The sequence below is a fragment of the Eretmochelys imbricata genome, chromosome 6 (assembly GCF_965152235.1).
Source record: "Eretmochelys imbricata isolate rEreImb1 chromosome 6, rEreImb1.hap1, whole genome shotgun sequence".
In the NCBI taxonomy this organism is placed as follows: Eukaryota; Metazoa; Chordata; order Testudines; family Cheloniidae; genus Eretmochelys; species Eretmochelys imbricata.
In genome coordinates, this window is record NC_135577.1 from 52048611 (window position 1) to 52064983 (window position 16373).

General features: G+C 38.1%; 1 protein-coding gene across 1 annotated transcript in view; it reads left to right on the forward strand.

Annotated features, from left to right (window-relative positions):
- CD44 (CD44 molecule (IN blood group)) overlaps positions 1-16373 on the forward strand; it is a 94265-nt gene that overhangs the window by 47135 nt on the left and 30757 nt on the right. The window contains exon 8 of the mRNA XM_077819965.1: positions 15588-15707. Within this exon, the coding sequence (XP_077676091.1) occupies positions 15588-15707 (120 nt within the window). The remainder of the gene's footprint in view (positions 1-15587; positions 15708-16373) is intronic.

The following is a 16373-nucleotide window of genomic DNA, read 5'->3' on the forward strand; positions in this document are numbered from 1 at the left end:
ACCTAAAGTTAAGCATATGCTTAAGAGCTTTTCTGGACAGAGATAAACGGATGAAGGAGGCCCTGATCACCATAGGTATGGCAGATATTTCCCCAATCACACAGGTAATATAGCAGAGTTAGAAGAATAGGATTCCTTACAGTGGTATTAAAAGCTTTATGAAGATGGGGAGGCTTCTTATGTAAACAAATGTGACCTTCTGCCTGAGAAAATGTGAAAGAGGTTCACACCTTATGGACATCCTCAGATGGAGACATAAAAGATCAATAATATTCAAAATAAGAAACATGACAGTTAATTTTCTAGTTGTAGGTTTGGATGTGGAGCAAGACTTTCTCTACAGCATGGCTTCTGGAAACCTTAGTCTTGCTAGGGCCTAGTAGGGAGAAAAACAGTTCCAAAATGGCATAAAATCTTGACTTGTTTTGCAATTTTGTTGTCTGGTTGTTTCTACTGGGATTTTTTTCTTCTTCATTTCCTCTTTCTTTGCATGAATAGTTTTGTGCTGTTGCAAAATCTGTGTATAATCTTGGACAGGGGCTTCGTGATGAACGTTTGGTTTTCTTTTCCTTAATTGTTTATGAAATGCATTGACACTTAAGGCTGATGTCTTGCTCGTGTTCTCACACTCCTCCTTCACTGGCATGACAAAGTTTTGGGGTGAAAGTTAGAGTGGAGTGAAGTTTCAATGAAAAAAATGATAAAAAAAATCCAACAATTTTGTGCACATGTGTGTGAAAATATGTTGCTATTTCTTGATCAGTTGTCGTGTGAAAATATTGGCAGGATTGCTTAGTAATATATGGTGATGCAGTAACTCTTCAGGTAAATCTGCTGTGGGGATGCCACTTGTGGATTTTCCTGACAGGAACTATCATCCATTGTTCAACAGCATCTTCTTTAACTGAGAGCAAGGCATTGTGCGAATTATACCAGCAGGGATTTCATTTTACTGCATTACAAACTAGCAAAACCAATTTCAAAATAAATTGTTACATTTATGCTATCTATCTCCCTGAACAATCTTCTCCCAGATAATTCTGTGACATGGGAAAAATGACAGTTACAGAAGAGAAATCTAAGGATTGGCTCCCATTATGTAGTATTCAGATCACGCAGACACTGAGGCTTATTCCATAACCACGATTAGGGTCCCAGGGCAGGATCTCACTGATTGGTAAGTAAATCACACGGCTTAGGGTAAACAAAATGGGATCAGCTTTATTCCCATTAGGAGTTAAGCCCCAGAGAGAGCCAAAATATAGTTCTTAGGTAGGATGGGAAAATCGTAGCCTAGATATCACAGTAGCTGTATAGATACACGAGAAAGAGAGACCGAGAACATCGCAGGGCTAGCCAACAATACTGCATTAGTTTAGCTAATCTGAAGGCTTAAACCCATACAGTTATATATGGGTAACAAGTCACACTCTAGCTCTTCCAAGTGGATCTTTACAATGCATTTGAAATGGTCTGCCATTATTGCTGCTATTTCCTCGTCTGTTGCTGCAGCTGCATTGCACATTATCACTGGGATGTCCTCCATCAGTTTCACAACCCTAACCTCAGGATGTCGTGAATGAATGGATGAGGGAAAAAACAGTGATAGTGTTGAATAGAGCAGAGGGCTCTGTCTGCTGTCCCCTTTCTTTGCCCTTTGCACAAGAGAAAGAAAACGACCTGGTGTAAGAGGAACAAAGAGGTGAACATATTGTGAATAGTGGCTCATTAAATAAAATGTCGATAATTCATCCAGCCATCATCACAGCAGATGAGGACTCCCTACGTGGGGCACATCATGAAAACTCTACTCAAGGTCAAGAAATTCCTGGATTTATTCCTTTGCAGTGGCACTCGACAGATCACAAAGAAGAGCATCCCACCACTGCTATCAAGGGTAATACATTATAATCATTTTATCTAATGTACTTCTGTAAGATCTGTTAAGTAACCGGTGGAAAGGAACCTGGCAGACAACCAGCTTTTCTCTTGCTCACTGAGTTTACCATCTATTCCCAGGTTTTATTTCCCATTGACCAGATTCTGAAAGGAACAAAGCATCCACAGCACTCTACTGAAGACATTCTCCCATCATTTTCTCTCTCCAAGCCCAACTAGGCCTTTTGCCGGATCCTTTAGGGAAGTCATACTCTCCCTGTGGATGCGCCAGGGTATCAGGATAGCCCGGCTCTGCAGGTTCAGTGCCTTCACTGATCTCCGAGTTAGAGAATCCATTGATTGCTGCTACTGATTTTTTGCTTCCACTTTAAGTAGACCATTTTGTGCTCTTGTAGCTTCTTCCTTCTTCTTTGTTCACAATATTTCCCACAAAATCATGTCACCGAATAAAAGCAGCTTATCAAGTGCTGGTATGATGGTAGGCTCTCTTGTATATAAAAGAAACCCCTAAATATCGACTGACTGCTAAGCTAAATAAATCATTGAGGTCTGTTGTTAAAACAAAGAGTAAAGATGAGAATTATGCTTTGTGTTGGTACTAACTCAGAGGAAAAGTTCAAAGGAAATTAGCATATTACAACAGATGAGACTCACATGACAACGATGCTGCTGCTGAACACTCAGTACAAGAGCCACTAAAACCTAGGCTCTTTCCTGAGTGGGACAACAATGAGAACGATGATTATTAGTGAGGATAGTGATTAATTGTCCATTTATCTCCTATACTTCATTTAAGCCCTATAGATATAGCTTAGTGAAGAGTAGCATTGGGATGCCATTCACAAAATTTACCATATTTGGAAAGATGACATGTGATGGATGATGGCATTTCTGGTGATGCTGTGCCATTGCAAGACCATGACTTTGTGTGGCACTAATTTCAGGAATGGCATTAGCAACATATTGACCCCTATGATCGCTCACGAATGGGAACAGGGAATGAACATCCCTGCTCTACACCTGGTTTTCAGGTTTTAAAAAGCATTATATTCGGAGTTCTGTAATTTTCCTGAATTTGCTGGGTCCCCTACTATAGTGCACCATTTACATCATTTAAAAGAAATATATCAAGTAATTATCTCCTCTGTGAAATTATGTGTTCCTCAACTGAACTTGAAATGGGAGATGGGGTGTTCAATAGATCTCTACAGATCTTTATATATTTTCTTATATTTTCTTATTGTCTGACGTTATGGACACCAGATTTAATGAATAATTAGGGCTTATGATTTTAGGATTTCACTGATAAATGCTGATAAAACATGCCCAATGCAATCAATCAATAGGTGTTTATCCAATGAACATGGGAAAAACACCAGAAATGGTAACTTGAATCTCAGGGCTTATCTACACGGAGCTGTAATGCGTCCTACAGGGGTCTGATTTCTAAAGTGCACAAAAGTGTTGCACATTAATTGGTCCATGTAGACCCTGCTGGTGCTCAGTAAAGGTTCCCTAGGTGCTTTAACATAGTGCTGTTTGAAATAGTACCACATTAAAGCGCACTAGGGAAAAGCTTACAAAGAGATTACTCATTACAGTCTATACAAAGAAAGAGCCCCAAAACATCCTAATTTTTGGACATCTACATGAAACTCAAAAATTTCCTAAAAAGGGTCCCAAAAAGAAAATAATTAAACCATGATAAACAGAAGTCCGATGAATAGAGTTAGGTTTCAGAGTAACAGCCGTGTTAGTCTGTATTTGCAAAAAGAAAAGGAGTACTTGTGGCACCTAAGAGACTAACCAATTTATTTGAGCATAAGCTTTCGTGAGCTACAACATTGCATCTGATGAAGTGAGCTGTAGCTCATGAAAGCTTATGCTCAAATAAATTGGTTAGTCTCTAAGGTGGCACAAGTACTCCTTTTCTGAATAGAGTCAGTAATTAGTAGAAATGGGCCTCAGGACAAACTCCAGATCGCAACCCCCTGTACATTGGTGACACATGACTCCAAGAACATATCCAAATATGAATGCCCTGGTTTTCCCCTCTCTCAGTACTGGGATGAACCAAACGCTACATATCTCAACAACCCTGCAATTTGAGGAAGTAGGGATCTGTAGCTAAACATTGCCACTCCAGCCTGTATCTCATGGCTATTTGGGTGATAATCCTTCGCACTGATAATGAAGAGCATCTGAAAAGATAAGCATTTCTATATGAATTAATGTGATCTCTTACTTAAGAGACTATCGGTTGCTAAGTGTCCGTGTGGGTAGCATCACATGAAAGGAAGGCCAATAACTTATAAAATAAGAATTGTGGTGTTTTTTTTTAATGTTGATTGCATTATTAAAGTTGATTTTGCTGGATTAGGGGTGTGCATGTGCAGAAAGTTTTTCTCTCTGTCATTGGCATCATAAGACTTAATCAGGACATGATAGGAGACAAACATCTAATATTACTAGAGACCAAATTCTGCTCTCCTTTCTCAGTTATTACCAAGTCCGCTGATATATTTTTCCCTGAGGAAATGAATGCAGGATTTGACCCTAAAATCTTACTTTGCTTTGGCAGTTTGTTTGCATAACAGCTGGGTGTTTCTGGTGGGAATTCCCCTGCTTCATCTCTCTTTTGGCAATTGACTTTATGCCCATTGCCAATATCCTAGTCAACCTCTAAATCATCCTCTGGCCAGGGGCTTTTGTTCTCCTTACACTTATTGTTTATATAATAAATTAATACCAAAGGCTCATGTCCTTTTAACGTTCAGTGCACTACTGACATTATTATAGGCCAATACATAAAATCAAAACTTCAGTTGAAAAGCTGTGGTGGTGCTTCTTGTGACTTTGTTTTAGAACATGTCTGCAGTTCAAAAAGAAGGAAAGAACAAGAAGAAACAACAAATGGAGAATGAAAACAAGAAGTAACAACAATGGTTCCTTTAATGTAGAGCAGGGTTCTGTCTTTTTTACATCAGATGAGATATTTTATTTTGCTGCATCATAAACTAGATAAAGAAGTTGACCCCAATTCCAAATTGTTCTGAATGATCTTTTCCCAGATAATTATGTGATGTAGAGAGAGAATGTCACAAGTGAGTAAACTAGTGGTCACATCCCATTACATTGCAACCAGATCATGCAATCTCTGCAGATTCAATGTCATTCCTTAACTATGATTTGGAACCATAAGCAAGTCAGTCACAGTGCTCAGAGTATTTTCCCTTTAGAAGCTCACACAGAGACTTTTATTTCCAGCACACATCTTTGAGATAGGGATTATGGAACTTGTAGCCTGGATAGCACATGTTCCTTTGCAAGTGCATAAGAAAGACACACATGGCTAGAAAGCTTAAAGACACATGGATAGGGAACTCCACAATAACAATATATGCACTTCACTAATTTGCCCCTTGTGATATGTAGAATAAACAATTACCCTCCTGCGCTCCCAAGTGACTCTTTACAACATGATGGAAATGACAAGTTTATGCTGCTGGTTGGTCTATTGCTGAATCTACTTCCTCTTCTGTTACTACTGCTGCTTTGCTTATTATCACTGGGATGCTCTCCATCAAATTTACATCTTCTCATCCCAAGACGATGTGTCTGGATGAATGAGAAAAGAACAGTGGTAATGGTAAACAAAACCGATGGTCTTCTCTACTATCCTCCTCTTTCTTCACAATATTCACCAAAGAAGGACAAAGACTGTGGGTTTGACCGTAGGGGGACAATCAGGAAGGTTAATCCAAGTTAACTAAAGGAGTGAATTGAAAATGGATTAGTTAAATTGCATTAAACCCCTGTGTGGATACTCCCATTCAGAATTAATGTGGCCTTAATTTGGTTTAGTTTAATTTATTTAATTCTGAATGAGTGTCTGCACAGCAGTTTAATGCAATGTACTTAATTCACCTTAAATTCACACCTTTAATCAATTTGTCTTAATTTTCCCAAGTCTCCCCCATGTAGAGAAGCTCTGAGTGTCAAAAGAGCAAAAGTTGAAAATAATAATGGGGTGGTCTCATAGCAAATAATTCATTAACCCATCATCACAGCAGATGAAGATTCACACGATGGGGCAAATCGTGAAAACTCAACTCAAGATCATTGGATTCTTGGATTTATTCCTTGGACATGGCACTCTGCAGATCACAAGGAAGAGCGTCCCACCTCTGCCAGCCAGGGTAAAACCTTACAACAATTATAACTAATGTCCTTCATACAGAGTAACTTGCTAACACTGATAAACAGCAGCACATAAGAATAAACTCTCCACTGATAGGATCTGGCAGCTAATCACCTTTTCTCATGTTATCTGAATTGTCCATTTATTCCCAAATTCTGTTTCCAATAGGTGAGATCCTGAGAGGTGCTGAGCACATGTAATGTCCCACTGAATATTCTTCATCATTTTTCTCCCTCCATACTCTGTTAGTCCCACTTTCTCACACATAAATTAAATAAGTCCCAGCAGGACAGCTAGGCTTACTGTAAAAACAATAGATAAGAATTAAACCTTTGGTGGCTCAATAAATAAAAAGTTCTTAGTGTATTTAACTTCACTGTGACAGATATAGACTCACACAAAGATGGTGCAGCTGGTGAAGATTCAGTGCAAGATTTATTAAAACCTGGATTTTTTCCTGCAGGGGAGAACTAGATGATAAGGAACAGCAACCGCCTCATAGTAGTAAGGATAATAATGGATAATCCTTCTATATAATGAGTTTTATTTTAAGTCTATAGATATATCTAAGTAAAGAGCCACACTGGAATTACGACACTATCCTTGGAAGGATGACGTATGCCAGCTGGTCAGCCTTTCAACTGATGGTTTGTCATTCTGGATCAGGTGATTATGTTTGCCATTGATTCCAGAAATGGATTAAGCAGCATGATGACCTGTATGGTTGCTCGGAATAGGGAACAGGGAAGAGATTTCTCTGCTCTACTGTAGGGTTTTCATTTTGGAAAAACCCTGTATTCAGAGTTCCAAAAGTTTTCAGAACTTGCGGCATCTAGCTTTACTGGTGCACCATTAACGACATTTTAAAGAAACTCTCAAAAATATTTCTCATAAAACCTCATTGTGGTTCCTTAGTGTGACCTGAAGTGGGAGGCAGGGTGTTCACTAGATTTCTACAGACACAGCAGGCATTTCCTTTATCTCTGAGTTTATGACCACTTGATTTCATGACTAATGTAGTTAAGAGAGGTGGGAACCATCCAAACCCTCAAATCTGAACACCTCTGTTTGGTGAAATTTGATTTCAGAGTGGGTTTTAAATCTGAGCTTCATGGCTGACTTTTATCTGTATCATCAGCTTACCCAGAAGCTGTGTTCCAAACTTCCCCAGACTTTACTGGAGGTCAGATCTGAAATCAAGCACATTTTGACTCAATATCCATGAACAGACTATGATACCATATTAGATTTTCTGGCTCTGAGAGGAGCAATATACTCTTGGAGCAAAAACTCAGTAACATATCAGGTAAGGCAAACGTGATTTTTCTTTATTGTTATGTTAATACATTAACAATGTGGCTTTTGCTGAGGTAGGGTTTTGTGGAAACTGTAAACTCTTGCTCTGTGTACAGATCTCTGGCAACACAAATGTTTAGGATTAGAAGATGGAAAATATATTTTAAATACATTAGGGTATTTCCGATATTTTTGTTTTCTTGAATTTATTGGTGTTTGTGGTGATATTTTCTCTGGCTAAACTTCAGTTCTAGCAGATGGCTTTATGCCCATTGCCTATACTCTAGTTCAGCATGGTATATATTCTCTGGGCAGGGACTTTTGTTTTCCTTGCACTGGTAGTCCATTGTACCCTAGCTCATGTCTTCATCCTGCTCTCATAGATATGGCATGTTACTCTTGCTACTTGATCTGCCATTATTACTGCTAGTCCTTTTTGCTGCATCGACTTCCTTTTCTGTTGTTGCAGCTGCTTTGCCCATTAGTGCTGGGTTGTGCTCCATCAATCTCACTCCTCCTGATCTCAGGATGATGTGACTGAATTGATGAGAAAAAAAATGAACAGAACAGAAGGTGCTTCTGGCTGTCATCCTCTTTCTACTATGTAGAAAGGGAAAAGACAAAGATGTATAAGAAGATCAAAAGGTGAAAAAAGTATTGGAGGTGGTGGGTCAGTAAATAAGATGTTCAATGATTGATTCATCCAACATCGCAGCATACGATGACTCTCATAATGGAAACTCTACTCAAGGCCAACAGATGCCTGGATTTATTCCTTCACGGCAGCACTCTGCAGATCACAAGGGAGAGCATCTCTACACCTCCACTGCTGGCCAGGGTAATCCATTATAATAATTTTATCTTATGTGCTCCATCTACTGCCTGTTGAGAAACCTGAGCAAAAGAGGAACTCCAAACGGCAAACTCCTTGATGGCAAATGGCAATTAATTAGCTTTTCTCATCCTATTTGTGTTTTTTATTTATTACTAACTCTATATGGAATCCCCTCTTGCTGGAAGTTTTTAAGAACAGCCTAGACAAACACCTGTCAGGGATGGGCTAGATGTACTTAGTCTTGCCTAAGCACATAGGGATGGACTAGATCAGTGCTACTCAAAGTGGTGGTCCACGGACCGGTGCCTGTCCACAAGCCATCGGCTGTCGGTCTGCGTGCACATTGGAAAAAAAAAATTGCCGGTCCCCCACATCAGATAGCTTGAGAAGCACTGGACTAGATGACCCCTTGAGGTCCCTTCCAACCCTATATTTTTATGATTCTGTGATTCTATATTCTATGGCCAGATCCTGAGAGGATGCTGAACACTTGTAACTCCTTAATGTAGGTCCTCAGCGTCTCTCAGGATTTAGCCGAGTACAAGCAACCCAAACTTTATCTATACTTTTATGCTATCACCCATTCGAATTAATATGGTGAATTCATCATTAAAGGGATTACTCAAAAGGGGATGACTCATAGACAAAAGTGGTATCTCGGTACCATAAGCAATTTTCTTTATTAGTTTGTTTCTGGCTGAGTGAAGAAATATTTTGTTAGTGGATGACTTGAATAAGTGAACAGATTTAGTCATTTTAAAAAATTGTAAGTTATAGTAAGGTATTTATTATATTTATCCTGCTGAATCATACAGACAAAAAGAGAGGAAAATTTGTACTTGGTCTGCACGGTGGGTTTTTTTTTTTTAATTCTCTGTCATTGAAGATATTTTAGTCATGTATTTGTCCCTTCCAAACTATTCTCTCCTCCTTCTTGATCCTACAATTAAATCTTCATAATCCTGTACATATGACAACTGTCATGACTATCTCTTGACATAAAAATCATAATTATGCCACAAATTCATCTTTATTTCAGAGAAGGATCAAATCCAAGGAGGCATTATTTTGACTTTCTTTGCTAGTAGAATACAGTAATTTCTGTTACTGTGAATGCTTCACCATTATTCAGGGATAATTTCCAGCAAATCACAATTTCTTCCAGTAAAAGCATAAAATCTGTTGTAAAAACAAGAAGAGATGAAGATATAATTGTCTGTGTGCTGGCTCATTATCCAAAAGTTCATATCAGGTTTAACATCATCACAGCAGATGAGGACTCACAGAAGAATATTACACGTGGTGAAGATTCTAGGCAAAGTCCCCTAAACCGTGGCTCTCTTCCTGAAGGAGACAACAATGAGGCGAAGGAAGGACATCCCACAAGCACCTGTAAGGATATTGAATTATAATCCACTTGGTTAATTGATTTTATATAACTCTTATGGACCAAATCAGCTTTAAACTCATAAAAATAGCACTAAGCACCACATTTGTCTATAATAAGCATAGGACCAAATCCGAAGGATCTTAGTCTATTTTTTCTCAGACCTTACTTGGGCAAAAATTGACTGATTTTATAAGTCCCCACCCTTGACAAGATGTCAAAGGCCTCTTGCAAAGTACTTCTGGTGCAGAAGTGTCATTCCTAGAGAGATGACTTTGTGCTGTGCTTAGTCCAGAAGTATCAATGGCAACACAATGACAATTAGGGTTATTTATATTGGCAAGCAGGGAGTAAACTTCTCTGCTTTTTACCTGGGTTGACATTTTAAAAGCCCTGTGTTCAGAGTTCCATAGCTTTTCTGAACTTGTTTCGTCCATCTCCGACATGCACCATTTGTAACATTTTAAAGATGGAACTATAAAATGATTTTTTGTGTAAAACATTGTCACCATTTTTGAGAGAGTAATTCTGTAGAAGAGAGTTAAATTTGCCACATCTCCACAGATGCCGGAGGTATTTATCTTAACAGTTGATCTTTATTAGTGCCATATTTTTAGCTTGGTGGTATAAATCTCAACTGTAATTAAATGGTGTATGAGGAAGGTGCGTCTCTCGACTGAAATCAGTGACACGCCCTGCTTCAGAAGCTATGTCTTTTGCTGAGTGTTGCTGAGAAAGTCCGTGACACTGTGTTTAACTCATTTCTAGCTGTGAGAGGGGCAATAGCAGATGAAGGGTGTAATAAGTGTCTAGCACACAAGTATCTTCGTAAGAGACTGGTTTTATTTGCTGGCCTCAGTCACATGATATAGGTCAGGTTTACATAGCAGAGGTGGGAATGCCATGAGTCCACTGCTTCATGTTATGAGTGGGATGGAATGCATAAAAAAATCTGTAATGTTTAAAGTCAGATGCTGTTCAAACTTTTTTTAAAATTGTTTTTAAAATACTGAGTTTGATTTTACTGGCATAGAGTTATGTGTATGGAGATGTGGGTGTCCAATTTTGCAGTCTGGTCTTTGACAACATAACTTGAAGGGAGAAAATTATCTAAAAGAACTAAAGGCCAGATCTTGCAGTCCTTACCAAAGTCAGGGGCATCTCGCTTACATAAAGACTGCAGTATTTGGCTTTAAAAGTGTAACTTTGGGGTTTTTTTCTTGGTTTCTTGCTGTTTTGTGGTGGGAATCTTTGTGTCTTCATCTATCTTTGAGCTGATGGGTTTGCGTACAGCACTCTTCGCACATACTGTATATTCTCTGGGTTTCCTTGCACTAATCTTTTACAACATGCATTGATGCCAGATGCTCCAACCTTTATCTTGTACTCATATTCATTTCAATATTGTCATATTTATTGGCCAGTTCCTCTTACCATTTAATTCAGTGGCTGAACTTGTATTGATTTCTATTGATTTCAAAGGGAGCAGGATTAAACCCTTTGTTTTTTGATGGAAGTGTGCACAAATTTTTAGCTTCTATATGTAAGGCTGATATATTGGTAGTACTTTTGTACTTTTTCCTGATAAGCATATCTCTGTCATCCAGTAGTGATGGTGCAGTGTTTCTGCTATACTTGGAAGGTTTTCATTTCATTAGGTGACAAACTAGCTGGAAAAAATATGTTTTTTTGAATCTTTTGAATTTTTTTGCATTGCAGAATAAACACTCTTCTGTCTGCTTGTTAGAATTGGTTAGTTGTAATTACAAAACAGTAAGTGAAATACCACTGTGACTTATAGCGATTTAGTTTTTGAAAGCAATACAGTTTCAGTGTCATTAACAAAAGATGAGTTAGAGGAACAATCAAATAACAGAAAGGTTGCTGCTATGTGGTCTGCCACTGCTGCTTCTGTAACTTCCTTTGTTCTTGCTACTTTGCTCTGTATTACTGGAAGAAATTCCAGAAAATTCACATTTCCTGTTACCAGAAGTGGATGGATGGGAAAACCAGTGATACAGCTGAACAAAGCAGAGGGTCATCTCTATTTACCTCTTCTTTCTCCACTATATACACGAGTAAAAAACAAAGCCCACGTGTAGAGAACAACAACGAATGGGAATCATGTAAGTTAAGACTCATCAGTGAAGTGCTCTACATTGATTTCACTATTGTCCTAACAGCTATGGATCGCCACCATTACACACATCATGAAACCACCACCCACGCAAAACCATTTTTTTCCCCATGGTGGCATTCTGTAAGTTCCAAGGAACAGCACCTGACAACTGCCAGTAACGGCAAAGAATTTATATAATTTCACCTAAGCAGCTTTGCTTAAAGTCTGTTGATAAAGCTGAGTAGAAGGCAGCATGGAAGTATATATTGAAGTGGCAGCCAAACAGCCTTTCTGATACTGTGTTGGCTTCTTATGTGTTTTTCCTGTTTCTGTTTCAAATAAGAATAACTCATTCTTTTATATTCACTATGTATTCACTGGAACTAATCTGTTGCGTCTTGAGGTCCTAATCTAGTGCACTTTTATATAGCATGTGCAAAGGGCAAAGTTTATTGGAAAAACACAAGTGAAAATGTGCATACTAGATAGCTAGCTGCTGGAGTGATAAAAACATTTAAAATGTACATAATAATAAATATCTTGGCTTTAGAACGTAACTTATTTTAAATGCATATGTGGCATATCTGTAGCAACATAAACCCTTGTTTCTTACTGAGAAAGAATATATTTTGTTGGTAGCATCACAGGAATAGAATAACAAATATGATTATGTTTACAACTACAAATTATGTGAAAGGGATTTCTTAAGATTTCTTAATTGGAACTGTCACATTGAAATAGAGAATATATATATTAAATGTACTTGGCCATTATTTTCCTTGGTTTCCTAAGTTAATTTTTTAAATGACGGTATTCTTCCTCTAAGCCTGGATTCTCCATTGGCTTGATCCTACACTGAAGTCACCATAATCCTATACTTGTTACATCAAAGTCAGAGCAGGATTAAATTCAAGGAAGAATATATGGGTTGTACGAAGAAAAAATCCTTGATCAATCACAACTAGTTTTTAGCATAAGCCAAGATCTATTAGGCTTTGTTAACAAAGGGCCACACGCAGAACAAGTAGGGCTCTCAGTGACACCCGAGAGTGTATACTGATAGAGAAACTTTTCTGGTTGAATGACATCAGCCATCTCTTAGAGTGATAGGCTTCTACCTATGTTGACTTCCATTGTTAGCAGGATGCTTTCTCTTATTGTGGTTTATTGGTGGAGGAGTTTGTAGTGATTTTATGCCTGGTGAACAAAACTGTGATGTTAATGGATGTTTTATAAAAAAGTTATGTGTGCAGAAGCTATTTCTGTGCATAAAAAGAAAGGTCCCCAACTTTTCTTCTCCTCTTATTAGACATGTACCATTAAAAATGAGACCATTGTAAATGGCAGGAGAAATACAAATGAAACTGATAATGGATAGTAGTTTGGCAGATGAAAAGTTCACAGTACATTTAACATCATCACAACAGATGTGAACTCACATGACGGTGGTGCAGATGATGAAGATTCAACTGAAGAAACTTTAAAACCAATAGTACTTCCTGGATGGGACATAAATGATGTCAAGAACGAGTATCCTACAAGTACTAGTAAGGAAACTGAAATATATATCTGTTTTGCTCTATGTGCCCTATTCTTTATAGCTATATTGAAGAAAGAGTGGTAATGTTTTCAGTAGAATCCAACTCTGGAAAGTTGTCCTTTGGAAGGAATCCACCTGAAAAGAATTTCTAGTGCTGCATATTCAGGACAAATGACTATCTGTAGAATGAATAGTAGCCATCATTGCTCGGAATTGGGAACAAGATGGAACATCTGCATTCTACATATGGATTTCATAAAAATAATACTGTGTCCAGAAGAGGTCCTGAAGTCTGCACAGTTACTGTAGAATTATATGATTTCTACAGATGTGCATACTTGACTGGCATTATAGATCAAATGGGAGAGGAGTGATTTCCAGTAATTTACATGATGCTCTGTATGAAAACGTATTTCCTTTTTAAAATGTTCATGAGATCTGTATGGAATAATGATAGTTTATGTCTTGCTATTGGAGGACAACATTTTATGCATTGCATCAGCCAGAGGAAAAGTTCAATAACTTTTACTAAAAAGCGTTTGTTTCTGAAGTGGATTTTGCTGGTGCTTGTTTGTGTGCAACGTGGCTCTTGCTATAGGCCTGGTCTTTGGTAACATCAGCTTAATCAGGATCTCCATGGACAAAGAAGCTAAATTAACTCTCAGTTTTCTTGTGGGACATTTTTTCCCTTTCTCTTATCTGGATGGTTTTTTGTTTGCTTGGTTGGTTGGTTGGGTTTTTTTGTTTTTGTCTCTGTTGCTTCATCTGTTCTTGTGCCGGTGTTTGGGTGCTGGTTCCAACTGTGCTTTTAGTCACACTTATGCAGCCCAATGCAGACTACATGGACTTCTGTGGTGTTTGCAAGGACATGTAATTGATCTGGGCCACTGTAGCTGAGCACTGTGTATATTGTTGGGACTGGGACTATTGTTTTTTCTTGCAGCTAATCAGTTAGCAAACGCACTGATACCAGAGTTTTATGTCTTTAACGTGCACTCATATTCAGCTTATTGGCATGAGCATATTTATGGGTGAGAGTGTTGATGGATTTTAACTTTGCAAGGAAAAGGTGGCTCAGCACATAAAAAAGATCACCAGTGATTTAACCATAGTCTTAGCAGCTGTGAAGCCCATTTATGAGGAAACCTCTACCCAACCTCACTGGAATCAATTTGCTGACTCGTGGTGGTGGTGGTCCCATCCTGACCACAAGGAACAGCAGCCTACTCAGGCAACAGGGGGTAAAGATTTTAAACATTAAATCATGTACTTTGTCTACAGTCTGAATAAATAGCAGCACAGAAATACCAGCTCCACAAAAATATCCAGTCACCATGAATTTGTATTTCTGATGCCATATGAGTTCCATCTTTAATCTTAAATTGTATTTTGAATGGGAAAATATACACCCCACCCTTGCCTATAACCTGTAATATTACCCAGATGACCCTGGAAGACTTGATCTTGGCTATGAAGTAGTCATATCTTAAAAAGAAGGAATTCTGTATAAATTAAAGTGATATTTGGACTTCAGAAGTTCTCTTCTTTTCATTGTTTGTGACATGCCTGTGATGATATTTTTTAGCTTATTTCTAGCTGACAGGATAAATATTTTGTTCATTGCATGAACAAAGAAACAGAAATAGTCTTTTTTAAAATGTACATTGCAGTAAAGGATTTAATCTGTTTTTATATGTCGACTTTCACCGTGAAGATGATTTGGAAAGAAGAGAGCATTTATACTAAACTAAATGAACTTGAAACTGTACTTTTCTGCGACCCTTTGTTATTCAAGATAAAACTCTTTTGTCCTATCACCTCCACTGTAACCCAAGAGAATTAGGCCTTGCTAAAAACAAGACTATATACATCCCTTTAACTTTTATTGACATCTTGGAATATTTGTTCATAGCTCCAGAAACAACTGGTTGTGTTGGTTTTATGTCATCAATTATCCCTGATTTTAGGGGAGCATTTAAATGCTCTTGATTAGTTTTTACTCCCATAATCCCATTTCTTGTAGAACACATTTCCTTCTGCTGTTGTGGCTGTTTGGCCAATTGTAGGGGGTAATAATCTACATTCAGAACATTGTAGCTGCTAAGGGAAAGTCTGATGTTACTGAGCAGTTTGCCAGATTGAAAAATGGATGTTTTGTGCATGAGAAAGAAAACCCTGTCCCCTTTGCTACATTTCTTTAAGATGAAAGAGCTGACATTAGTAAAGACAGGAAAAAATAAATTTGAAAATGATGTGGATGGTTGCTCAGCAAATGGAAACTTCATAGTACATTTAACATCATTATAACAGATCTCAGCTCACATGATGATGGTGCAGATGGTGAAGACTCAACACAGGATCCGTTAATACCAGTAATTTCCCTCGGAGGGGACAACAGTGATGACAAGGAACAGCACCCTCCAAGTAGCAGTAAGGATAATGAAATAATATCACGAATTTAGACCACAAATCAGCAAAGCATTTATATGCACATGCTTAACTTTTAATATGTGCTTAAGTCCCATGGAATTCAATGGGAGTAGTCATCCTCTTGAAGTTTAGTATGGTGAACTTCTGTCCCATGAAGGGAAAAATTCTAAACTAACACAAACTCAGTTTCCTTTGGGATTTTTCTTTCCTTAAGGTCTGGAATTTCCTTTTGCTTCATATCTCTCTGTTCCCATGTTTAGTGTACATTCCACATGCTTGGCCAACTCTGCTCTCACTCTTACCCATGCAATTTGTGTGGACTTCTTTGGTGTTCTGTGGTGATTTCACAGGCACGTAAGTAATCTGGGCTATTGGAATTGAGCATTTTGGCCTTAAATTTCAAAAGTGACTGGTGATGGGAGGTTTCTCCATTTTTCGGTGCCCGATTTCAGATACCTTAAAGCAACCTGATTTTTAGAAAGTGCTGAGCAGTGCAGATCAGACCCCTGTAAATTGATACCCAAACTCACTAGACACTTTTGAAAATTTAGGTCATGATGTCTTTTTCTGGACAGACTATTTTGTTTTCTTGTACTAGTCTTTACACATGAATTGATGCCAATTCTGCACACACATTCATGTTATTATTGGCATGATTCTACTTTC